Below are 27,764 nucleotides of genomic sequence, written 5' to 3'. Positions count from 1 at the left end.
GCCCCGCGGCGCGGCCCGGCGGCTCCCGACCCGGCCGCCGCGATGCACCCCACGCCGCTGGCCATCGATCACCAGTCCTCCGCACCCCAAACTAGCACCCCCCACACAAATAACATATACACTTGAAATATACCCCCTGGCGTAACACTATCAATCAATCCATCATTTTTTTCGCGATAAAATAATATAGCATGTATATATAGTTATTTTGGATGTACTTGATCATAGTCTAATAATAACATTATATATCAGCAACCTAAAAAAAAAAAATCGAACATGAAGAATTATCCAATAAATCCAATAAATAAATCCGAGAAATCTGGTACCGGTACCGAGCATACTGGTACAGCTACCGTTCTGTTTAGCTGGTACCGTTAGTACCGGTACTGGTACCGGCACTGATCAGCTGGTCGGGTTCAGAGCGGCAGCATCGGCACGGAGAGAAGGATATTTTGCCTCGCCGCCACACGCCCCTGCACCCTCCAGACACACACACCCGGGCATAAAGTATCAGGCACACGCGTGTTCATTGTTTGTCACTGTCTGCCAGGCCAATATGTTGTCCAGGGCAGCTGGCGGGGGCGGGCAGCGCCTGCTGTTTGCTCGCAGGGGCTGTTCCTATGCCGCCTCGCTCTCCACCGCGGCGGGGCACAGCGTCATCACGATGGACAACATGAATCCGCAGGTCAAGAAAATGGAGTACGCCGTGAGGGGGCCGCTGGTCATACGCGCCACGGAGATAGAAAAAGAATTACAAGCGGTAAGGTGGTTGTGTAACGCACGATTACTTTGGTAAATCTTAAGAATTACCTAATTTCAACATATTTTCTAGACCATTTCCGATGCTCAATAGATTAATCTGAATACACTGAGGTATAAACAATGTAGAATATATGTCCATTGTGCTTCACAGACCACGCCTACTAATCCTACATATTAACCAAATTACCACTCCAGCCCCCCCCCCTACCCCCCAACACAAGCCTGGGGACCTGTGGGGAACTGGGGTTTTGGGGGGGAAGGCAAAATGGTATCTGTTGTGTTGGCTGTTGGGGGGACGGGGGAGCCAGGTGTGCAGGGGAGGGAAGTGAATCAGGTGTAATTGTTAGTGTTGGTGTGTTGTGGTGACAAGTGAGTGTGTATTTTATTTTCTGAATGAGTCTATTGTACCGCAGTGTAAAATCTGTTGAGGGAGGCTGTTCCACTCACATATGGTGCGTGGAAAGTATGAGTGCTTGTATGTGTCAGTGTTAGTGTGATATGTTTGGTATTTATGGATGTGTGTGTTACGAGTACGTTGACTGTTTGCGTTGTGTAAGTATGTATGTGGATCAATGTCAGTGTGAGTGTTTGTGATCTTGTACATATGTGTAAGTCAGTGTGCTTGTCTGCGTATGTGAAGAGGGTCCATGTTTAACTGTTGTTTGATTCGTGTTGTGATTCCAGGCATTCGAGTGTAATTGTTTGTAATGAACTTAACCACCTTGGTGTTGATTTGTTCTAACCTATCAATGTTTCTGTGTGTGTAAGGATCCCACACCATGGAGCAGTATTCCAGTGTTGGTCTCACAAGTGTGTCATAAGCTATGTGTTTAATGTCACTGAGTCAGCCACTTGAGCATGTGACAAGGAAGGTGTGCTCTAGGTATGGTGTGCTTTTTATATAGATACGATCACAATTTTCTGAATTATGAATTTTCTTTTTCGCAACCGTATATATGCGGCGGTGGCACTGTCCACGTAAACTCCAGACTGTACCTATATATGCGACGGTGGCACTGTCCACGCATAAACTCCAGACCGTATATATGTGGTGGTGGCACTGTCCATGCATAAACTCCAGACTGTATATATGTGGTGGTGGCACTGTCCACGCATAAACTCCAGACTGTATATATGTGGTGGTGGCACTGTCCATGCAGAAACTCCAGACTGTATATATGTGGTGGTGGCACTGTCCATGCAGAAACTCCAGACTGTATATATGTGGCGGTGGCACTGTCCACGCGTAAACTCCAGACTGTATATATGTGGCGGTGACACTGTCCACACGTAAGCTCCAGACTGTATATATGTGGCGGTGGCACTGTCCACACGTAAGCTCCAGACTGTATATATGTGGCGGTGACATTGTCCACGCGTAAACTCCAGACTGTATATATGTGGCGGTGGCACTGTCCACGCGTAAACTCCAGACTGTATATATGTGGCAGTGACACTGTCCACGCGTAAACTCCAGACTGTATATATGTGGCGGTGGCACTGTCCACACGTAAGCTCCAGACTGTATATATGTGGCGGTGACATTGTCCACGCGTAAACTCCAGACTGTATATATGTGGTGGTGACATTGTCCACGCGTAAACTCCAGACTGTATATATGTGACGGTGGCACTGTCCACGCGTAAACTCCAGACTGTATATATGTGGCGGTGGCACTGTCCACACGTAAGCTCCAGACTGTATATATGTGGTGGTGGCACTGTCCACACGTAAGCTCCAGACTGTATATATGTGGCGGTGACATTGTCCACGCGTAAACTCCAGACTGTATATATGTGGTGGTGACACTGTCCACGCGTAAACTCCAGACTGTATATATGTGGCGGTGACACTGTCCACGCGTAAACTCCAGACTGTATATATGTGGCAGTGACACTGTCCACGCGTAAACTCCAGACTGTATATATGTGGCGGTGACACTGTCCACGCGTAAACTCCAGACTGTATATATGTGGCGGTGACACTGTCCACGCGTAAACTCCAGACTGTATATATGTGGCAGTGACACTGTCCACGCGTAAACTCCAGACTGTATATATGTGGCGGTGACACTGTCCACGCGTAAACTCCAGACTGTATATATGTGGCGGTGACACTGTCCACGCGTAAACTCCAGACTGTATATATGTGGCGGTGACACTGTCCACATAAACTCCAGACTGTATATATGTGGCGGTGACACTGTCCACTCGTAAACTCCAGACTGTATATATGTGGCGGTGACACTGTCCACATAAACTCCAGACTGTATATATGTGGCGGTGACACTGTCCACGCGTAAACTCCAGACTGTATATATGTGGCGGTGGCACTGTCCACGCGTAAACTCCAGACTGTATATATGTGGCGGTGGCACTGTCCACGCGTAAACTCCAGACCGTATATATGCGCCGGTGGCAATGGATGGGTCAAGGACAGTAGGAGGCACGCCATCAGGTCCATAAGCCTTCTGAGGGTTGAGGCCGGAGAGGGCATAGAAGACATCATTCTAAATCTAAGCTCACAACCGAAAGAGCCCGGGTTCGATTCCCGAGTGAAGTTGAAAAATTTGGGCGGCTTTTCCGAAACCCTACGCCCCTGTCCACCCAACAGTGAATGGGTACCAGGTATTAATCGGGGGTTGTGTCCCGTCTCCTGGAATCTGTTCCCTTCTACAATTCCTTCCCCTTCTGTCTCTCTCCGGATGTTGCGCCGACTAAACGAAACTTTCCAACTTCTAAATCTAAACCCTACAATACCAATATTGAAATACACACGTGACTACCAACCATATACCGGACCTTGAACAAATTTAGGAAACTGAAAAAAATATACAAACAATTACATTTATTATTATATTTTCCTAAAAACTACAATCCCTATGCTATACAATGGTTATAGAGTTGAATAGATACCGTAACCCCCTCCAAATTATACGGGGGCTTCGTGGTTCAGTGGTTAGCACACTCGGCTCACAATCGAGAGAGCCCGGGTTCGATTCCCGGGTGGAGTGGAAAAATTTGGGCGGCTTTTCCGATACCCTACGCCCCTGTCCACCCAGCAGTGAATGGGTACCAGGTATTAATTGGGGGTTGTGTCCTGTCTCCTGGGATCTGTTCCCTTCTCCTATAATTCCTTCCCATTCTGTCTCTATCCGGCATATGACCACAGATGTTGCGCTGACTAAACAAAACTTTCCAACTTTCCAAAAATTATACAGGTTGAAAATCCCTTATCTGTAAATCCTGGGACTGACAGTGTTGCGAATATCGGATTGTTTCGGATTTCGGAATATTTGACAACACAATATCTTTACACCACAGAGTACACAACACACGGTAATCACAATGAGAAACGAGCAAAGGTGTTACTGTGACGACTGCTTAATTTATAAATGCTTATAAATCGTGTTTTTCAACTTGAAACATAACTTTGCGAGTAAGAAAAGCCAATTCCTTTATAAAATGATGAGATATATATATACACCCTTTGCGAGGCATGAGAATTGTGGGCGGTATGATACGTTATCTTGCCTCAAAAAGTATGAAGCATTGTTTAGTCACCATATTGTATTCCTAGTAACAATAATCCATTTCATTTTACAGGGCATAAAGAAGCCATTCAAGACTGTCACCAAGGCCAACATAGGTGATGCTCATGCCATGGGCCAGAAACCTATCACCTTCCTCAGACAGGTGTGTATTTATCCGAGTGTTGACATTTATGGAATTAATTATTTTTTCTACAGTAAAGGAGACTAAGGGCTGCTTTCACAGTCTCTTGTTTTTGTTCTGATCGTTACCAACGGCGGTGATCGACGCTGTAGTTTTCCACGTTAAAACTGGCCTATGGGGTGGTGGCGGCTGCAGATGAAGTGAGAGGTGTTTGAGAGTGTGTGCCAAGGTGCGGGGCTAGACTAACCCCACGCCGCCACTACCCCATCGGCCAGTTTCACATGGAAATACTATAGCAGCGATCACCGCCATTGGTAACGATCAAAACAAACAAAATGACTGTGAAAGCGGCCCTAAGGCTTGGTGAAAAGAAAAATCTACTGCTGACTTACCTAAAAACAACAACAAAAAAAGTCAAAATGAATAATCAAATACACTTCCTTTGGTTATAAAACTCCCCTCCTGAAAGACTTCTGACCTTTGGATGGGAGAAGGTGGCTTCGTGGTGCAGTGGTTAGCACACTCGGCTCACAACCGAGAGAGCCTGGGTTCGATTCCCGGGTGGAGTGGAAAAATTTGGGTGGCTGTTCTGATACCCTACACCAATTTCACATATGCCTAAAGATATGCCACACATTTCAACAGTTTTATTCAGTTTCACATATGCCTAAAGAATATGCCACACATTTCAACAGTTTTATGCAGTTTCACATATGCCTAAAGAATATGCCACACAATTCAACAGTTTAATCAGTTTCACATATGCCTAAAGATATGCCACACATTTCAAAAGTTTTATTCAGTTTCACATATGCCTAAAGAATATGCCACACATTTCAACAGTTTTATTCAGTTTCACATATGCCTAAAGAATATGCCACACATTTCAAAAGTTTTATTCAGTTTCACATATGCCTAAAGAATATGCCACACATTTCAAAAGTTTTATTCAGTTTCACATATGCCTAAAGAATATGCCACATTTCAAAAGTTTTATTCAGTTTCACATATGCCTAAAGAATATGCCACACATTTCAGCAGTTTTATGCAGTTTCACATATGCCTAAAGAATATGCCACATTTCAACAGTTTAATCAGTTTCACATATGCCTAAAGAATATGCCACATTTCAACAGTTTTATTCAGTTTCACATATGCCTAAAGACTATGCCACACATTTCAAAAGTTTTATTCAGTTTCACATATGCCTAAAGAATATGCCACACATTTCAACAGTTTAATCAGTTTCACATATGCCTAAAGAATATGCCACACATTTCAACAGTTTAATCAGTTTCACATATGCCTAAAGAATATGCCACACATTTCAACAGTTTAATCAGTTTCACATATGCCTAAAGAATATGCCACACATTTCAACAGTTTTATTCAGTTTCACATATGCCTAAAGAATATGCCACACATTTCAACAGTTTTATTCAGTTTCACATATGTCTAAAGAATATGCCACACATTTCAAAAGTTTTATTCAGTTTCACATATGCCTAAAGAATATGCCACACATTTCAAAAGTTTTATTCAGTTTCACATATGCCTAAAGAATATGCCACACATTTCAAGTTTTATTCAGTTTCACATATGCCTAAAAAATATGCCACACATTTCAGCAGTTTTATTCAGTTTCACATATGCCTAAAGAATATGCCACACAATTCAACAGTTTTATTCAGTTTCACATATGCCTAAAGAATATGCCACACATTTCAACAGTTTTATTCAGTTTCACATATGCCTAAAGAATATGCCACATTTCAACGGTTTTATTCAGTTTCACATATGCCTAAAGAATATGCCACACATTTCAAAAGTTTTATTCAGTTTCACATATGCCTAAAGAATATGCCACATTTCAACGGTTTTATTCAGTTTCACATATGCCTAAAGAATATGCCACACATTTCAACAGTTTTATTCAGTTTCACATATGCCTAAAGAATATGCCACACATTTCAAAAGTTTTATTCAGTTTCACATATGCCTAAAGAATATGCCACACATTTCAACAGTTTTATTCAGTTTCACATATGCCTAAAGAATATGCCACACATTTCAAAAGTTTTATTCAGTTTCACATATGCCTAAAGAATATGCCACACATTTCAAAAGTTTTACTCAGTTTCACATATGCCTAAAGAATATGCCACACATTTCAAAAGTTTTATTCAGTTTCACATATGCTAAAAAAATATGCCACACATTTCAAAAGTTTAATGCAGTTTCACATATGCCTAAAGAATATGCCACACATTTCAAAAGTTTTATTCAGTTTCACATATGCCTAAAGAATATGCCACACATTTCAACAGTTTTATGCAGTTTCACATATGCCTAAAGGCTATGCCACACATTTCAAAAGTTTTATTCAGTTTCACATATGCTAAAAAAATATGCCACACATTTCAAAAGTTTAATGCAGTTTCACATATGCCTAAAGACTATGCCACACATTTCAAGTTTTATTCAGTTTCACATATGCTAAAAAAATATGCCACACATTACAATAGTTTAATTCACTTCTCCAGGTGCTGTCACTCTGCTCAATGCCCAGCTTATTAGAAGACTCCAGCTTTCCTGAGGATGCCAAGATGCGGGCCCGATGCATCTTAGAGGGGTGTAAAGGGAGTTCTCTTGGCTCCTACAGTGACTCTCCTGGCATTGAGATTATTCGACGGCATACTGCAGACTACATAGAGCAAAGGGACGGCCATCCAGCATCTTGGGAGAATGTTGTGCTCTGCGCCGGGGCATCAGAAGGCATCAGGGTGAGAGAGAAAAATTTGAAATAAGGCACCATTTTTTATTTCCAGACACTTTTGCTTGATCTCTAATGTCGATGCATACTATAAAACACTCGTTCTCATTTTATTTAAAGTTGTTCTTCACCTGCGTTGCCACCGTCCCTCCTCACCCCACGCTCCCGTCATCAGCCGCTCCCTTCATCTCCGCCTCCTTCCTCTTCCTTTGACTATCCATGCTATTGGTGACAAAGACAACTCCTTTAAGTTAAAGTTTTCTAAAGAAGGAATTGCTACATTACATTTGTAAGTCACTGACACAACAAAAACACGTCCTCACACTCACCATCATCACTTTGTTGATGCGTCACTGGTCGTCGTCGTCGTCTGCCGAATCCTCACCCCGCTCTCCCTCCTCCCGACGAGGACCAGTGACGCATCAACAAAGTGATGATAAACTTTAACTTGAAGGAGTTATCTTTGTCACCAATAGCATGGGTAGTCAAAGGAAGAGGAAGGAGGCAAGTGTGGCGGGGTGGCGGAGGTGAAGGGAGCGGCTGGTGACGGGAGCGCGGGGTGAGGAGGGACGGTGCCGACGCAGGTGAAGAACAAGTTTGAATAAAATGAGGACGTGTGTTTTTTGTTGTTATTGTGACCTACTAATGTATTAATAATGTTTCATCAATGACGTCACGCTCGTTGACCTCATCGATGAGACTCGTGTTGAATCGAACATATCGCGTTAGTTAAACGTATCTCCTTAAATATCAATTCGTGTTAAATCAAAAACGTGTTATTTAAACTCGTGTTAATCGAGAGGTGACTGTATATGATCATACAACAAGCCTTGAGGCATTCGATTTTCGCAGTTATAGCATCTTCCATTTAGCGTAACCTGTTTCTGGGTCGTGATCTGTAGAGTCCCTCATAGAGTCCCGACAACCTAAGATTTGGACGCCATTATTGGCCCTGTGTTTTCGCCGCGCTTTTCAAACACTAGCACACGGTCTCGCGGCGAAGACAGGGCCAATAATGGCGTCCAAATCTTAGGCTGTCAGGACTCTATCTATCAAGGGACTCTACAGATCATGACCCAGAAACGGGTTACGCTAAATGGAAAAGGCTATTAGAGTCCAGATCAGGTTCAGATCTTGATCAGTGATGTAGAGTTGATCAGTGTTCTTAATTACCACACAAATTTGCAAATAAGGAAAACCAAGAGCCAAGACTAAAACCAACCAATACAAACACAGCGGCGTTCCCCTGGCGCCCAATGCCACGAGGCCTCAAGGAGTCAAGGTTGTTATTAGTAGTTATATTTCACTCTTGACCGTTTACCGTTGATGAGGTTTCAGGCCCCGTTCCGCTGGCAGTGCATTAGGGCCATCAACAATATAATGATGCTAGCCTCAAAAAATAATCCTCGTTCATAATGGCGTAGTTTCGATTTCCCGGGCGGAGTGGAAAAATTTGGGCGGCTTTTCCGATACCCTACGCCCCTGTCCACCCAGCAGTGAATGGGTACCAGGTATTAATCGGGGGTTGTGTCCCATCTCCTGGGGTCTGTTCCCTTCTCCTATAATTTCCTTCTGTCTCTCTCCGGCATATGACCACAGATGTTGTGCCGACTAAACCAAACTTTCCAACTTTTCCACTTAAACTATCGTACCGGCGGTCGTAAAGTCGATCACTCGTAAGTTGCATAGGTCATAAGTCAATTACCACCTGGATTGCTAAACATGAGGTTATTACCAAACTGATATTGGTTTTCATTGCCACTTATTTGATGTTGGTCAGTTGTTACTATTTCTCATTCACTGATATGTATTAACATGATGTGTTTGTTTTTCAGAGCATTATGAAGCTGATGATAAAGTATGAGAAGGGAGCCAGGCCGGGTGTCATGATCCCCATCCCTCAGTACCCTCTCTACTCTGCCACCATAGCCGAGTATGATCTCCACCAGGTGTGTGTCTGGGACCATCAATATGTTGGAGGTAGTGAGTGTTCTAAGCGCTAATTGGTTCACGGATAGAGAAAGGCAATATCCGTCAGGGTTACTTTATTGACAAAAATCACACAGGTCATTGACACGGACAAGACACATAAAAGAGGTGGTTGAGTGTATATGTGTTTATGAAGATGTAGTGTAGTGTGCATGACATTGAAATGTGAGTGTATGTAGTAAACAATATGTATGAGTTAACAATAGGGGGACGGGGACAGACAGTGGAAGATAAACGAGTAACAATAAATATGCAATTAGGACGCCACAATATAAACAGGGAGAACAGGACAGCGACAGGAAAGCAGACTTAGATGGCACAGGAGACAAGGATAAAAAACATGAGTGTGTGCAGTACTCAATTCTCTTACGAGTCACTGGTAACTATTTCAGCGGGGACTTGCCCGCTACAAATATATATATGTGTCTTTGTGTGTATGTTTGCCTTAATTTTCCTGTCTGTCTGCCTTTTTCCTCTTTTTTCCTTAGTGATTTTTTTATTAGTGATGTCCCTCGGGCCTCAGTTCTAGGCCCAGTGCTCATCAAAATTTACATCATTGACTGTGGCCAGAATCCAGAATGTAACCCCCAGTACCCGGCAGCCCTTGAGTGAGCAGCGGGTGTGAAGAATCTCTTGACTTAGCTCGGGGGCTTCGTGGTGCAGTGGTTAGCACACTCAGCTCACAACCGAGAGAGCCCAGGTTCGATTCCCGGGCGGAGTGGAAAAATTTGGGCGGCTTTTCCGATACCCTACGCCCCTGTCCACCCAGCAGTGAATGGGTACCAGGTATTAATGAGAGGTTGTGTCCCGTCTCCTGGGGTCTGTTCCCTTCTCCTATAATTCCTTCCCCTTCTGTCTCTCTCCAGCATATGACCACACCAACTAAACGCAACTTTCCAACTTTTTCCGGACTTAGTTTAGAATAGGGACGGTGACTGTGGGAACGATGAAAGGAAAAGGCAGGGAGGCGGTGGAGACAGTGGCGGATCTAGAACATAATTTGGGAGGGGCACTAGGCACTCGGCTCGCAACCAAAATTTCCCGTTTTTTTTTTTTTTTTTTTTTACAGCAGAGGATTCAGTTCAAGGTCATGAAAAAAGGTAACAAATGTGAAAAAAAAGCCCGCTAGTCACTGCTCCTAAAAAGAGTTAGAGGAGTGGCCGAAAGATAGGTCAATTTCAGGAGGAGAGGTGTCCTGATACCCTCCTCTTGAAAGAGTTCAAGGTGTAGGCAGGAGGAAATACAGATGAAGGGAGATTGAATAGAGATTTTGGGTTCTATTCCCAGGGAGAGTGAGAGTTAAAATTGGCTTTCTCTCTTTACACCCCAGCCCCTGTACATCTGTAGCTGAGTGGTTTCTGTGACCACCTACCAATCCTTGGGGCACCGGTTCGAGTCCGATTAAGAGAGGGGGATAGCGAGCCCCTCTGAGGAGAGTGGGGGGGCTTCGTGGTGCAGTGGTTAGCACACTCGGCTCACAACTGAGAGAGCCCGGGTTCGATTCTTGGGTGGAGTGGAAAAATTTGGGCGGCTTTTTTGATACCCTACGCCTCTGTCCACCCAGCAGTGAATGGGTACCAGGTATTAATCTGGGGTTGTGTCCTGTCTCCTGGGGTCTGTTCCCTTCTCCTATAATTCCTTCACCCTCCTGTCTCTCCCCGGCATATGACCACAGATGTTGCGCCGACTATACAAAACTTTCCAACTTTCCCCCCACCCTCACCAATATAACCCCCTGCACAACAACCTGGTGAGCGTTCTACTACCAATGCCATCTTGGGTAAACTCAGTCGCTCAATTTCGTAACATTGCACAACGTTGCATGGCTAAAGGGTCAACCAAATGCATGGCTGGGTGAGGCACGTGCATGAAGGCAGAGGGGAAGAGGTTCAGAAATGTTGCTCCATCCACAGCAGGACATTTGAATAATACGTGGTGATATCAGAGTATGGACATAACCTTCTTCTTAAGGCTTTATTAACCCTTTCATTGCTAAACGCTTGCAGCGGGCGTTAGGCATATTTGCTGGTGGCGCTAAACGCTTGCTGCGAGCTCCAGCCACACTGAAATCTGCCGCGTATGAGTGTGTTCCAACACTAATTCTCACAACACAGGATTGCCAATTGAGTGGGTTCTTCACTAAATTTGGTGGAAAATCATATCAGCCCAGCGCAGCAAATCTACGGACGAGAAACGGGTGGATGTTCTTGCCCAATATAGCGGCATTTTTGCATAGCTTCAGCTATCACCTGACTGATTCTTTGACCAAATAGTTGTAAATATTGCACTTGGCAATACTACCTTGCCAGAGTCTGAAAAAGAGATGTCCCCAGTTCCCTCAATATGGCTGATCATCCCGCTCACACCGACATAAGTGTTAATATTCAACACTCCCTGAACGAGCATGTACGTTCGTAAGAGAGGCATACATAACCGACTCCTATAGATCTGGACCTCCTCTTTCCAGTGGTGTTTTTGGTTTTTAGCTGTGATGAATAGTTTTTGAGATACAGAGGTTAAAAGGAAGCCCCCCCCCCCCCCCCCATTGGGCTCCCCGACTGCGCCTGAGGGGATAGTCACGTCCAGACTGTGCGCAAGGAAAGGTTTAATTAACCCGGTAGCAGCGACGGGCCAAATTTGTGGCTTTACCGTGTAGCAGCGATGGGCCAAATTTGTGCCATGATATAAACCCCAAAAAACAGATGATACATAATCTGATCACAAATGCTTTGATATATATTATGAAATGGTTTGTGTGAGGGGTGATTTTTTCTCATTTTTCTCGCTTGGAGGAACCATTAAGAAACATGATCCCCGCTGCTACTGGGTAAAAGAATGATCACAAATTTTACCTTCTCTTAAAAGCAAAGCAGCAGTAGGACCAAATCCAGTGTCTTTCAATCCAAAGACTTATTGGAAACATTTTATTTCTCTTTTGGTGTAGACAAGCCAAAGGTAAAACAATTATTGGAAAAATTTCCACAACATTGACGTCCAAACGCTGATTTATCTTTTAATGAAAATGAACTTCAATCATCCATCAATTATATGACACACTAATATCCTTTTTTCTCTTTAGATTGGCTACTACTTGGATGAGTCCACCAACTGGGGCCTTGACATTGCTGAGCTTGAGCGATCATACACAGAAGCCCAAAAAGTGTGTCAACCAAAGGCTCTGGTGGTGATCAACCCTGGCAACCCTACTGGTGAGAGAGAGAGAGAGAGAGAGAGAGAGAGAGAGAGAGAGAGAGAGATTTGCATAGATGTTCAGACCATAAAGAACCCTTTGGTCCAAGCAAGGTACATTCTTAACCCGGTAGCAGCAACGGGCCAAATTTGTGGCTTTACCGTGTAGCAGCGACGGGCCAAATTTGTGCCATGATATAAACCCCAAAAAATAGATGATGCATAAACTGATCACTAATGTGTTGATATATATTATGAAATGGTTTGTGAGAGGGGTGATTTTTTCTCATTTTTCTTGCTTAGAGGGACCATTAAGAAACATGATCCCCGCTGCTACTGGGTTAAGATTGCTTCCCTTTTCACCTTAATCCACTAGCTAACAGGTGCATTATTGAAATTTTCACCTAACTCCAAAACTGCAGGAGCACCCTGAGTGTAAATAAAAATGTAAAGGAAGAGTACAGAGTTGGGAAGAATATATGATATGGTTAACCCAGTAGCAGCGGGGATCATGTTTCTTAATGGTCCCTCCAAGCGAGAAAAATGAGAAAAAATCACCCCTCACACAAACCATTTCATAATATATATCAAAGCATTTGTGATCAGATTATGTATCATCTATTTTGGGGGGTTTATATCATGGCACAAATTTGGCCCGTCGCTTAATATTATGTGTCTGGAAGTTTTGTGAAAAACTGTCTGGATTTGCTGCCTCGGAACCAGTTGTTTATATCTTTACTTTTCACATTCAGGATACATTTCATGAATTCAGATTTCATGAACATTTATTAGCACTAGTAATTGCACATGAAAGATGAGAGAGCAGTGTAGTATTTTTTGCCTACAAGTTGGTAAGCATACCCTAATTTTGTAATCTTCCTCCTTCATAATGTCAGTGACGTAGTTACTTGGCTCATCAGTGTTGTGTTCCAGGTAATGTGTTGCCCCGGGAGAACATTGAAGCAGTCATCAAGTTTGCCTACGAGAAGAAACTCTTCTTGTTTGCTGATGAGGTGAGAGAGAGAGAGAGAATTTGTATAGATGTATGCAGATTTACTTAACCCCGGTAGCAGCAATGGGCCAAATTTGTGGCTTTACCGTGTAGCAGTAACGGGCCAAATTTTTGCCATGATATAACCCCCTCCCAAAATAGAAGATACATAATGTGATCAAAAATGCTTTGATATATATTATGAAATGGTCTGTGTGAGGGGTGATTTTTTCTTATTTTTCTTGTTTGGAGGGACCATTAAGAAACATGGTCCCCACTGCTACCGGGTTAAGTATTCAGACGACGCAGAGCCTATGGTCCAGACCAGGGGGTCTATTCTTAACCCCTTGGTGAACTATGATGCAAAAAGAGTGAAACTAAAAGTACCTTGAAAGTTAACCCATGATGCCATTGATGTCATTTGCAACAAAAATGATATTTTAGAATAGTTAAATTCACTCCATTGGCAGTTATTCGAGGAATATAAGAATGATACATTAAGGGCCGCTTTCACAGTCATTTTGTTTGTTTTCATCGTTACCAATGGTGGCGATCGCCGCTATAGTATTTCCACGTAAAACTGGCCGATGGGGTAGTGGCGGCTGCGGGGTTAGCCTAGCCCCGCACCTTACCACACACTCAACACCTCTCACTTCCTCTGCAGCCACCACTACCCCATAGGCCAGTTTCACATGGAAAACTATAGCGTCGATCGCCACCATTGGTAACGATCAAAACAAACAAAGTGACTGTGAAAGCGGCCCTAAGAATATATCTCCACCACTATAATACCAGTAATACATATTGGTTGTAACACTGTCTTTAATATTTTGTCAGGTTTACCAAGACAATGTTTATGCTGATGGGTGCAAGTTCCACTCATTCAAGAAGGTTCTTGTGGAGCTTGGTGAACCCTACTGTCACATGGAGCTGGCCTCCTTCATGTCCTGTTCCAAAGGTGGGTGATATATCCATGACTTATGTGGACATGCCATTGGTCTCCTCCACTCAGGGGCAGCTCCTTTGAACCTAGGCTCCCGTGTATCTAACCCCACCTAATATCGCTGTCCATGAATTTATCTAATCGATTTTTGAATGTGACAATTGTATTGGCACTCACCACATGACTGCTAAGCCTATTCCACTCATCCACCACTCTCTTAGTAAACCAATTTTTGCCTATGTCCCTGTTGAATCTGAATTTATCCAGTTTAAACCCATTACTTTGTGTCCTACCCGGTTCTCTTACCAACAAAACCTTATGAATATCCCCCTTATTAAAGCCCAATGAGCAAGACTGACATCCTGGAAGTGTGTCACGTGCCCACATAGCTGGAGTTCATGGACCAAGCTGGTAACAGGCCTCGCTCAATTCAATTTCATAAGGTAGTTGCTGGTTTGACACAAAAACATTCCAGCGATTTCCCATGATTCTGTGAAGCACTTGATACCAAAGGCATCAACATGTCTCTCCAAGTCACTATTCAATGTCAATGTTTCAGTACTGCAGGGAGCACAAGCAAATTAAGGGAAGCGTCCCACATTAATACTTCAAAAAATTCGGAAAAATTTAATGTTATCACACGTCTTCGTACACGCCTCGGCTAGCTTGTGACAAAATATTATGAAGAAATAAGCAAAAATGGCTGAATTCCCCCCCCCCTTCTTCCGCTCGTCACTTACATCTCTATAAAACACTTGCCTGCGCCATGACGGGCTGGGGCCGACTACCATTCAGGCAGGATTAAATAATACTTGAGGTGAAGTGAGAAACTATAGAGAGGACACTAGTTCTGCAAAAAAAAGGGTTTATGAAAAAGGAGAAATGGATACTTTTGCCATGGCCTCAGGTGGGGTATCCAAAGAGAACAGAGCACAAAAGATGCAATGGGGGGCTTCGTGGTTCAGTGGTTAGCACACTCGGCTCACAACCAAGAATGCCTGGGTTCGATTCCCTGGCGGAGTGGAAAAATTTGGGCGGCTTTTCCGATACCCTACGCCCCTGTCCACCCAGCAGTGAATGGGTACCAGGTATTAATCGGGGGTTGTGTCCCGTCTCCTGGGGTCTGTTCCCTTCTCCTATAATTCCTTCCCCTTCTGTCTCTCTCCGGCACATGACCACAGATGTTGCGCCGACTAAACCAAACTTTCCAACTTTTCCACTTATGTCTGACCCATGTCTTTTGTACTCATTCATCACCAGCATTGATTAAAGCAACATATTCATATTTACAGGTTCATAGAAATGAGAGAAAAGCCTGGCAGTATTAAGTGTACCAATCAGAAATGTCCTAATTTCTAAATGGAGTGCTGCAGAATACTTTATATGCTGTGTTATCTTTTGTCTTGTATGCTGCACTAAACAGCACTGAATTTACTTACTTAACCCGGTAGCAGTGGGGATCATGTTTCTTAATGGTCCCTCTAAGCGAGAAAAATGAGAAAAAATCATCACTCACACAAACCATTTCATAATATATATCAAAGCATTTGTGATCAGTTTATGTATCATCTATTTTGAGGGGTTTATATCATGGCACAAATTTGGCCCGTCGCTGCTACACAGTAAAGCCACAAATTTAGCCCGTCATTGCTACCGGGCTAATGGATTGCAGAATGTAAACATGGAATGTGTTGCAAGACCCACATGTTGCAATATACCCTTTATATTGCAGGCTACATGGGAGAATGTGGTCTCCGGGGAGGCTATGCAGAGATCATCAACCTCGACCCACAGGTGAAAGCCATGTACCTCAAGAGTATCTCGGCTAAACTCTGTCCAACTACTTTAGGCCAGGTGGGTGTCTTTTTTATATTTCCAAAAGGGGAGACAGTTGAAGAGATGATAAGGGGGCTTCGTGGTGCAGTGGTTAGCACACTCAGCTCACAACCGAGAGAGCCCGGGTTCGATTCCTGGGCGGAGTGGAAAAATTTGGGCAGCTTTTCCGAGACCCCACGCCCCTGTCCACCCAGCAGTGAATGGGTACCAGGTGTTAATCAGGGATTGTGTCCCGTCTCCTGGGATCTGTTCGCTTATCCTATAATTCCTTCCCCTCCTGTCTCTCTCCGGCATATGACCACAGATGTTGCGCCCACTAAACGAAACTTTCCAACTTTCTTGAGGCATCTCTGCATCATTGTATCATTTGTCAAACACTCATTTAGTTGACTAATAAATTGGAACTGATCATCATTAAGGATAAAAGAGATTTTTATTGTGCTGTGGCTGGGTGGTTCCTGTCCTAATGTGAGAGTCTTTTGATGGAAACACCACAAGCCTGTTGACTTGGGACAGAGGTGATATTTTGAGTTGTCATCAGTAGAACAGTGTGTAGTGTGGCGACTAGGCCTGATAAGGGAGCCTCCCATAACCCACTTGGCGAGTGGGGTACCTCTTTGGCTGGCCGACTCAGTAGGGAGTGGCTCTCTCGTCACACTGGTCGCGGGTTCAATCCCAGGCAGCTGGCGAATACCCTCTCCTTGTCTTGATTAATTTCTCGTGTGTTTCGATACACGCGGAGGACGTGTTGGAAAAGAGAAAAATGAAACTCGGGGCATGACAAGTGTTCAAAGGGTGACAGAATATTCCTTTTTTTTTTTTCCACTTGAAGCTTTGTCGGGAATTAAACTGAAGTCTGGTGACCACCTTGTATACCAGCTTGTTCTCTTCTCCAAGTACTGACCTTCTTATCTGTATTCCTTTCTTCATTTCTACAAACTGTGTTTCCTTTCTAAAGTTTCTGGGGCCATATCAAAGTCTTAGCCATGTGGTTTATACAGTCTGATTTCACAACCCTCAGCGAGCGGCAGTTGCCAATATTTGCCACGAGCTTCAATTAAAAAAATTGTAAAAAAATATTTAAGACAGTGAAAATGTGGAAAGCGCCAGTGGTGTGGGGGATTCAAATATCACGTGGGCCACACCACTTCGCTAAAATATTTAGGAAAGTTTCTTAGAATGGTGATTTTTTAAAACTTCATGAGTGTTGCCAAGTAATTGCCCGAAGTGATGGTACACTCAACTCATTTACTTATGTCCGATCCCCGATTTTGAACCAAATTTTCACTGCCTGAACGTGTCAAAAAAGGCTTTTAAAATAGTGACACGAGGAAAAGTGTCACTTTAAGCCTTGAAAAGTGCACAACTGACATGTATGTTTTTCTTTTTTCCTGTGTTCTCATTCGATCGCTCGTCCATCTATTAACCAAAATGCATATATTGTGTACTTTGCGTACTACCCTGTAAGTTTAAATAAGAGAGAGAGAGAGAGAGAGAGAGAGAGAGAGAGAGAGAGAGAGAGAGAGAGAGAGAGAGAGAGAAATTCAATGGCCAAGTACAAGTGGCATATAAAATAGCTTGTCAGTTGTGCCAATCTCAGTCAGAGTCTTGGTATTTTAATTAGCTCCACCCTGAATCATCCAATCCCCAAGTCTGACACCAACTCCAGTTCCACAACCCTGCCGGGGGCTTCGTGGTGCAGTGGTTAGCACACTCAGCTCACAACCGAGAGAGCCCGGGTTCGATTCCTGGGCGGAGTGGAAAAATTTGGGCAGCTTTTCCAATACCCTACGCCCCTGTCCACCCAGCAGTGAATGGGTACCAGGTATTAATCGGGGGTTGTGTCCCGTCTCCTGGGATCTGTTCCCTTCTCCTATAATTCCTTCCCCTTCTGTCTCTCTCCGGCATATAACCACAGATGTTGCACCGACTAAACCAAACTTTCCTTTCCACAACCCTGCAGGTAACAGTGATATTTACACTCACAGGCCGTAATGGAGTGTGTTGTCAATCCACCGCGTGAGGGTGAAGCATCTTACCAGCAGTTTATATCAGAGAAGACTGCTGTGTTATCATCCCTCGCCCAGCGTGCCAAGATGGTGGTGGAAACATTCAACTCAGTGCCTGGCATGTCTTGCAACACTGTGCAAGGGGCCATGTATGCCTTCCCGCAGGTGAGAGAGAGAGAGAGAGAGAGAGAGAGAGTAGTATTTAACATACGTGACCTTGAAAAACAAACCTCAAAACAAAAAAAGTTGTGTTATAATTATGTTGCCTTTTACATGCTAGAGTTCTTGGGTAGTCAGTGTCCCACTATCTTCAACAAGAGATTTGATTGTTTATAAAGTTCCCCATTTTCTATGTTGCATATATGGTCTCTTTCTCATAAACTTCCCAGGATGCTACTCAACAAAGTTTTTCATTAATCATTTCCTTCCACTACTCATTATTGGCTTCACATTTCAGAAGTAAAGCTCATATACACTTATCATTAAAGACCCATCTTAACCCGGCAGCAGCGGGAATCATGTTTCTTAATGGTCCCTCCAAGCGAGAAAAATGAGAAAAAATCACCCCTCACACAAACCATTTCATAATATATATCAAAGCATTTGTGATCAGATTATGTATCATCTATTTTTGGGGGTTTATATCATGGCACAAATTTGGCCCATCGCTGCTACACGGTGAAGCCACAAATTTGGCCCGTCACTGCTACACGGTGAAGCCACAAATTTGGCCCGTCACTGCTACACGGTGAAGCCACAAATTTGGCCCGTCACTGCTACACGGTGAAGCCACAAATTTGGCCCGTCACTGCTACATGGTGAAGCCACAAATTTGGCCCGTCGCTGCTACATGGTGAAGCCACAAATTTGGCCCGTCGCTGCTACATGGTGAAGCCACAAATTTGGCCCGTCGCTGCTACACGGTGAAGCCACAAATTTGGCCCGTCGCTGCTACCGGGTTAAACTTGCTGTAACATCAAAAATACTGTTCACATTGAAAATTTAACTTCATTGCCCTACTATATGGGTCTGGAAGATTTCCAATCCATCGTTGCCTCAGGTTGAGTAAACAGGTCTATTCTGGTGGTGATAGGCTGTGAACAGGCTAGTCCCCACCGTGAATACCTTCATCGTACAACTATCTATTCCCACACTCCCAGGGGGCTTCGTGGTGCAGTGGTTAGCACACTCGGCTCACAACCAAGAGAGCCCAGGTTCACTTCCCAGGCGGAGTGGAAAAATTTGGGTGGCTTTTCCGATACCCTATGCCCCTGTCTACCCAGCAGTGAATGGGTACCAGGTATTAATTGGGGGTTGTGTTCTGTCTCCTGGGGTCTGTTCCCTTCTCCTATTATTCCTTCCCCTTCTGTCTCTCTCCAGCATATGACCACAGATGTTGCGCCAACTAAACCAAACTTTCCAAACTTTTCCCACACTCCCAATGACAAAAAAATAAGATTACTAAATGTCAGTGATTTGACAGTTTTCCATAATATCTCAATATTGTAGATGTGTAAGAGAAAGAAACCAAAAGGAAATGTGAAGGTTGACTGTTATAATTCATAGTCTCTTTTAGAAAGCTTAGCAATACTAAATAATGTTTACATTTACGTTCATAATTGGTAATAAGATGCAGAAGGTTTTAGAGACCTTTCAAGGGTCAAGGCGGTGGCTGAGTGGTAGTGTGCTGGGCCCAACATTCACCATATGCTGGACGACGGGTTCGAATCCCCACGCTACCACCTGGGATTTTTCTGTCACCGCCGAGTGGCCAGAGACTACCAACATGCTGTCCTGAAGACCACCCATCAACCCGGACTCTAGAGGAAACCGTCCAAGTAAATCAAGAAGGAGTTCCGGGGGGCAGCATGAGCCAAGAGAAGATGGCGCCACTATAAACACTTGCCTGCACCATGACGGCCTGAGGCTGACTACCATCCAGGCCCCTCAAGAAAGCCTACTGGCGCAATAGGCTGACACATAAGAAGAAAAAAATGCATCTTGTACACTGAAGAATAAGATATGGTTTTCCACTTCATTCCTTCTGTGTGTCTGTGTGTCTGTCTGTCTTTCTCTCTTTTCTTCATCACACCTTCCTACATGATGCTCTACTCCTACAGATCCAGCTCCCACCACGGGCCATAGAGGCAGCTAAGGCAGCAGGTCAAGCCCCAGATGTGTTCTATGCCTTCCAGTTGCTTGAGAACACTGGCATATGTATTGTTCCAGGCTCTGGGTTTGGTCAACGCCCTGGAACTTATCATTTTAGGTAAGCACAAACTGTCTCCAGGTATCTACCATATTGTATGTTGAACCCGATCCTCTTTGGGTTTATGATCGTGATAGTGGATCTGAATAGTGTAAGTGAAATTTCAAGTTAACGTGTAGCTCGATGGAGAGCTCTCAAGCAAGGATGGGGAGGCGGTGGCTGAATGGATAGCGTGACGGCGCCGCGTTCAGGACGACACGAGTTCAATCCCCGCCCGGTGCCACCAAGCTGGGATTTTTCAGTCGCCACCGAGTGGCTTAAAACTACCCACATGGTGTCCAGAAGACCACCTATCAACCCGGACTTTAGATTCTAGGATTAAAGATGAGCTCTGAGAGGGCAGCATGAACAAATGCAAAATGGCGCCACTATAAAAAAACACTCGTCTGTGCCAGAACGGGCTGGGCCGACCATCAGGCCCCACCGGGAAAAAGCCTTGGGCCGACCATCAGGATCCACCGGGAAGAAGTCTACTGGCGCAATAGGCCACAACGTAAAAAATAAGAAAAAAAATTTATGGGGCTTATCATCTTCAGAAAATTGTTGTGAATAATTAGTCTAATTATGTTGGTCCTTGTGGTCTAGTGGTCAATGTGCCTGGGTATTACTCTGCAGGTTTGGGTTCGAGTCTCGGCCCAGGTAGTCGAAGTGCAGACCTACCCAATCTCCTGTAAATGACCATGCCTCAGTTGCCCCATCCTGCGAGACTTCCAACGTAATGTGTGGAAAAAGGGGCCACAAATTTTCTGTTGATTTATGAGTCCCCTAATAACAGTGTACCAAGCGTCTTTCTATATGTGGCGCTTGGTACACTATGTTACTAAGTGCCTCATATAATTCCACCACAATAATCATTTAGCCTTTAAGAAACGGCCAACCATGCTGGAACAGTGATTACGGTCATTAGCACAGACTGCCCTACCATACTCAGCATATACTATCATATACTATCAGCAGATTGTGGTTATTAGGCCAGGAGAGAGAGAGAGAGAGAGAGAGAGAGAGAGAGAGAGAGAGAGAGAGAGAGAGAGAGAGAGGTGGTTGGTGGGTACAGACGTCACAGCAATGTCACGTTTCCCTTGTTAGATGGTTCAGATGGCCATGCCAGGATTTGCCATCAGAGTCAAGAGTATACGCCTTAATAAACCACATTTGAGAATGTACTCCACTGCCAAAAATTAGGGCAGGGTGTGAAAAAAGCTGTGACAAAATGCCACAGTTTGTTTACAAGATATTTGCGAAAAACGATTCCTCACAGCCTCTGGAATGCTTAGTAGGTTTAACCCGGTAGCAGCAGGGATCATGTTTCTAAATGGTCCCTCTAAGCGAGAAAAATGAGAAAAAATCACCCCTCACACAAACCATTTCATAACATATATCAAAGCAATTGTGATCAGATTATGTATCATCTATTTTGGGGGCCTCATATCATGGCACAAATTTGGCCCGTCGCTGCTACACGGTAACGCCACAAATTTGGCCCGTCGCTGCTACATGGTAAGGCCACAAATTTGGCCTGTCGCTGCTACATGGTAAGGCCACAAATTTGGCCCGTCGCTGCTACATGGTAAGGCCACAAATTTGGCCCGTCGCTGCTACATGGTAAGGCCACAAATTTGGCCCGTCGCTGCTACATGGTAAGGCCACAAATTTGGCCTGTCGCTGCTACATGGTAAGGCCACAAATTTGGCCTGTCGCTGCTAAACGGTAAGGCCACAAATTTGGCCCGTCGCTGCTACCGGGTTATTTTACTTTTTTTCTTTATTTTTTATAGAGAATGATATTTTCTGTTGTAATTGTTACAGAAGCAATGACTGACATCTAAGAGATAACTGTCTCTCTTTGCAGAACCACAATCCTGCCACAGCCAGAAATGCTCAGCACCATGCTTGAGAAATTCAGGGAATTCCACACCAACTTTGTCAAGCAGTACCAGTGAAGAGGAAAGACACCTTTAATTTTATTGCCTGCTGCTGGTGGGTGATATCACAGAATTTATTTTTTAATTTGCTGTCATGTTTATGCATATAACCAGGGCTGGATTTAGGGCACGACCCAGGACCACATACTTTTAGAGGCCCTGTGCATGTAAGGCCCCCTAGCAAGGGTAATTATGACAACTTGTGTGTTGCCTTCAGCTTCGTTCCCCTGTTTTGTTATTTTACTGTCAAATGGGCTTCTTAGTTGTTGGGGTTAAGCATCACAAAAAGTTAAATTATTAAGGGATTTATTAACATTCACTTTGATATTTCTGTTGGTAATGGTAGCAAGCTTTACTGAAGTTAAGTAACAATTTTATTTACAATTCATCACTCTGTTGGTAATGGTAGCAAGTTATGCTGAAGTTATATAACAATTCTAATTATCACTCATCACTCCTATTCACCTTCGTGGGGGTTCAAGACACCAAGAGGGTGGTCATGAATCCACACAAACAAGGGAATATACAAAAGACACTGAAAATCTCTCTCTTCTATCACTGATAAGTGTTTACTGAGTTGATCATGGGATGAAACATTCGTGTGGGTCTAAGATACCTGAGGGTGATCATAAATCCACACAACAAAGGGAAATTTCACATACTTTAATCACTACACAACAAGGGGGTAACCGCTCAGTCAGTAGGGGACCGGTGTAGGAAGAGGCCAGAGCTCGTCTGAGTTTAACCGTTATAGGTAATAATAACATTGTAACACACTAAATAATCACTGTCCATAGGAGTTAATTTCACAGAAAAGAAAAAATAAATAACAATCATTCGGCACCTTCACAATGAGTCAGAATCACGCGATGCTGACCCACCACTGGTTCGTCTGTCTGTCTGAATGTCTGCCCTGTGCCGCACCATCACATGATTCACAGTTAATACCTTAATTATTTAAGATAGTCGATTGTTCTGTTTTTCCCCGCATTACAGATATATCGCAAATGATTTTATTTTTTGTGGCTTGACTCACGAATGATAAAATTTTAGGTGTTCACAGGTTGGTTGGTGCGTTCCTGCCAAAACAAGATGGCGCCACCCTAATCAGGGTGGCGCCATCACTCGCCTGCGCTAGAACGGGCTGGGCTAACCATCAGGCCCACCAGGGAAGAAGCCTAATGGCGCAATAGGCCACGACGTAAAAAAAAACATCTGCTTGCCTACCCCACACCTGGTGCCACTAATATGGCAATAATTTGTACCACATGTCTACCAAAATTTTATACTGTATTTCCCGCCATATAAGACACACCGGAGTGTAAGATGAACCAATAATTTGGCAAGATATATTTAGAAAAAAACTCCACATTTTCCCTGAACTTAATGTAATTTGGCCGCCTTATTACAATTATGACTATGATACCGTATGTTGCTTTGTGCCCTTCTCTGTGTTCAAAGTGTTCCACTGTTGGGTGAAGAGTTACAGTGCTCTTACCCCGAGCAGCTGTGACTTTGAAATGGTAAACAAAAGGGTTGGTTGGAAAATTCACTCACTGTGCAGTGTGCAGGTGGTAACTTTCGCTGAGCTACTGAGGGAACTAATCACACGGGGATGCTACATTCGATGGGCAATCTTGGTCTTGATCTTGACTTTCAGAGACCGTATACCTACTTTCAAGTAGAAATAGATGTTGATTATAGCATCTTCCATTTAGCGTAACCCGTTTCTGGGTCGTGATCTGTAGAGTCCCTCATAGAGTCCCGACAACCTAAGATTTGGACGCCATTATTGGCCCTGTGTTTTCGCCGCGCTTTTCAAACACTAGCACACGGTCTCGCGGCGAAGACAGGGCCAATAATGGCGTCCAAATCTTAGGCTGTCGGGACTCTATCTATCAAGGGACTCTACAGATCATGACCCAGAAATGGGTTACGCTAAATGGAAAAGGCTATTAATTTCTGTCTATCATATTATGTTTTAATACTGTGAATTTTACAGCGAGAAACAAAAATGCGTTTACACTAGTCATCCACGGATATCCATTCTTTCGAACATGTATCACAGAAAACGTCAGCTGACTGGGCCGCTGCACAGCAGAAATACCTCCAGACTAATCCACCTCACGGTCGACGAGCAGTCATGTCAGGAAACACCGTGCTCCGCCAAAATTGTTCCCGTGTAATAGCCACTTTAACCATCACCGCCAAGGTATCCCACACACTGGTGACTGGCGGTGTTGTGTTGTGTTTTGTGTTCCTGCCACACCATGGCTCCCATGTGTGGTGTGTCTTCTTCTTCTTGTGACCTGTGTGGTTTAATCTTTTCACATGTTCTCCTCTCTTCTGCTTATTCACACTTTCATTTTCTATTGCATCACACTATTCTTTATTTATATCAATTAAAATTTGTTCCTTCAGCATATACCATGCAGGGGTAACTTTTTTGACATTTTCTGAGTGAAAAAAGTGGGCATTATATGCCGCAAAATACAGTATATTTAATTCTGGGGAAATCTGGGAACTATTGTGTCAAATGGAGGTGTTCTGGGTGTTGGTTTCATGCCAATAACAATAACCCTTCGGCCTACCTAAACCTAACCATCGGGGTATAAGACGCAGGCTGATTTTTCGACTTCTTTTTGGAAAAAAAGTGCGTCATATTTGGAGGTAAATACGGTATATACTTGCATTCACTATTGATTAGAGGCTTATGAAAAAATATATAGAGGTACTAATATTATGTTTTCCTCATTTTTCAGAGTCTCCTACCTGTACCAGCTGTCCTCTCACACACACACACACACACACACACACACACATACACACACACACACACACACACACACACACACACACACACACACACACACACACACACACACACACGTGTGCGCCCACTCACACACACCGCTCCAATAGTTCAGTGGACAAAGGCTCTGGCCTGGCAGGCTGAGGTTCGAGCCTCACTCAGACCAAGATTTTTCCGCTGACAAGGAGCAATTATACTGTCCCCCCTTGAGCAAGGGGGATGGGGTGTTTGATGTTTGAAGTTCCTGGCAGTACCTGGACATCAACTGCAATGAGCTTTCTCTAATCAGGAGAGTACTTCTATCTATCTATATCTCCTAAGCCTTGTTCCCTCATGGGAAATTCCCTCCAGGGGGTGGCCACGGCAGAAGTGTCTCCATCTCTCCCTGTTCTGACACTTCCTCTCAGCACATTTAATCCTGCTTCTTCCAACTCTCTCACTCCAATACTCACTCACCCTATTGATCACCTTCACAGGTGGTCTTCCCCTGACACCCCCTCCCTCATACACTCTTCATGAATTCATTCTCCTCCATTCTCATCACGTGTCCAAACCATCTCAATTGAGGATACTTGCTGACGATAATGAGTCCAGTTCATGATCAGGCCATGGTAAATTACTCACACACACACACACACACACACAATGAACTACAAACCTGCTCCCACTAATGCTCCTTTCACAGCGCATCATTCTTCACAATCACACGCAACTAATACTTAGTCTGCACCTGTTACTCTTGGCACAAGTTTATAGTTTTGTTTGTCACCTTATACGAAGATGCTCTCTCGCTGTAAATATTTTGTTTAAATATCTTCTCCCCCCCCTTGTTTTTCTATCTGTAAGAAACAACCCATAACAGCTCAAGCTTGAAAGTATCTCCTCCATAATTTCTACTGCTCCAAGGCTCGTGACCTTTCAAAATTAAATCTCCTGTATGTAGTCGTTGTCAGTTTTCCCAATACTTGTTCTATCTAGCAGCACATATCTTGTCAGGGCTCTTGAAATTTGAATACTTAGCTGTTATTGACCAAAACTAGACCAGATTGTTAAACTCTTGACATTCCAATAGATTATACCAGGCAGCATGTACATGTCTCAGGTCTCAAGGCACTCTATGCTTAATTGAGCTATCATAGTCCATCCAAGTAATAGATCTGAACTGCCATGGTAAGTATTCGTACCTCGGCAGTAAATCTGAGCCTACTTTTAGGGTGCCGTCTGTAAATCTATTGCTTGTGTATGGTCCAGTAGGTTCAGAGGACAGCTTATTTCAATGTCAAGCTTCTACTAAGACTAAGTTTTGGCACCATTCCTAGAAGGGTGACGGGGACTTCGTGGTGCAGTGGTTAGCACACTCGGCTCACAACAGAGAGAGCCCCATATAGGAGCATGTGGTAGCCTTGTTTGCATGCACATAAAGCTACTGAGTGACTCCGTGGACAGCAGTCAACCCATGTTAGGAAGAGATCCAGACAACATACAGTCCATGGAGGCAGGAGAGAAGAAAGCGTTGCAAGTAGGCGGTGGCTGAGTGGTAGCGTGCTGGGCCCACATTCACCGCATGATGGACGACGCGGGTTCGAATCCCCACGCTACCACCTGGGATTTTTCAGTCACCGCCGAGTGGCTTAAAACTACCCACATGCTGTCCTGAAGACCACCCATCAACCCGGACTCTAGAGGAAACTGTCCAAGTGAATCAAGAACGAGTTCCGGGGGGCAGCATGAGCCAAGAGAAGATGGCGCCACTATAAACACCTGCCTGCGCCATGACGGGCTGGGGCCAACTACCATCTAGGCCCCTCAAGAAAGCCTACCAGAGGCAAGAAGAAACTAAAGTTCATCAGAGTATGAGCCAGGAGGACATTAGCAAATCTGGCAACAGTGAGGGAGGTTGTGTCTCCTGATTCCCTTGCCTTTGAGAGAATAATACCCTGCAAAAGGGGGGACCAGGTACAAGCTAAATCTCTAAAATGTCTTGTGAATACCACATGTTATGGTACCCTCGTCCAACCAAGCCTCGAAGCGCGCCATCAATCAACATCACCTCAACAATAACTAATTCATGCACGAATCCTCGAAGCCCCAGCAGCACCAGCTCACTTACTCGAGGACTCGTGACTCTCCGCATCAAAGCTTCACCCACCATCCGGTTGAATGTCACGAAGCCTCACACTCACGGACCGTCTTGCCCGCCGAGATTATAAGTATACCTCCAACTGCTCACCCCAGCAGTCTCAATCTGAGGTAGCTCACTCTCCCGAGGACGCAAGGACTCATCACCAGTCGTGAGCCACCGGGATTCACCAAGGGGTCTGACACACACACTCACATTCACACACACACATCTATCCACATACACATTCTCACGTGTATATATATTTGGTTCCTCATTTGTAACTCTAACTCTAACTAACCATTTCAGTGAACCAAACCACTTACCCTTGTCATTGTAACATTGCCTATTTTGTCTTATATGTTCTCTTCTGATGTCAAGTAATTATTTGTTTTATTAGCTTAAGTATTAATAATAAGTAAAATCACCATTCACTTTCACTTAACCTTACAATTATGTTATGTCACAGTTAGCTCT

General features: G+C 44.0%; 1 protein-coding gene across 1 annotated transcript; it reads left to right on the top strand.

Moving 5' to 3' along the window:
- Positions 1 to 307: 307 nt before the first annotated feature.
- Positions 308 to 27,715, top strand: LOC126990186 (alanine aminotransferase 1-like). Its single transcript, XM_050848739.1, has 12 exons — positions 308 to 760; positions 4,368 to 4,457; positions 6,980 to 7,219; positions 9,045 to 9,158; positions 12,278 to 12,407; positions 13,321 to 13,400; positions 14,216 to 14,336; positions 16,054 to 16,175; positions 18,146 to 18,331; positions 20,287 to 20,435; positions 22,284 to 22,411; positions 25,119 to 27,715. The coding sequence occupies exons 1-11, from the start codon at positions 557 to 559 to the stop codon at positions 22,372 to 22,374; spliced, it is 1,527 nt and encodes a 508-aa protein (XP_050704696.1). The 5' UTR covers positions 308 to 556; the 3' UTR covers positions 22,375 to 22,411; positions 25,119 to 27,715.
- The last annotated feature ends 49 nt before the right edge of the window (positions 27,716 to 27,764 follow it).

This window comes from Eriocheir sinensis, chromosome 6, assembly GCF_024679095.1.
Source record: "Eriocheir sinensis breed Jianghai 21 chromosome 6, ASM2467909v1, whole genome shotgun sequence".
In the NCBI taxonomy this organism is placed as follows: domain Eukaryota; kingdom Metazoa; phylum Arthropoda; class Malacostraca; order Decapoda; family Varunidae; genus Eriocheir; species Eriocheir sinensis.
Note: the sequence above shows the minus strand (reverse complement) of the source record. Positions and strands in the feature narration are given on the sequence as shown.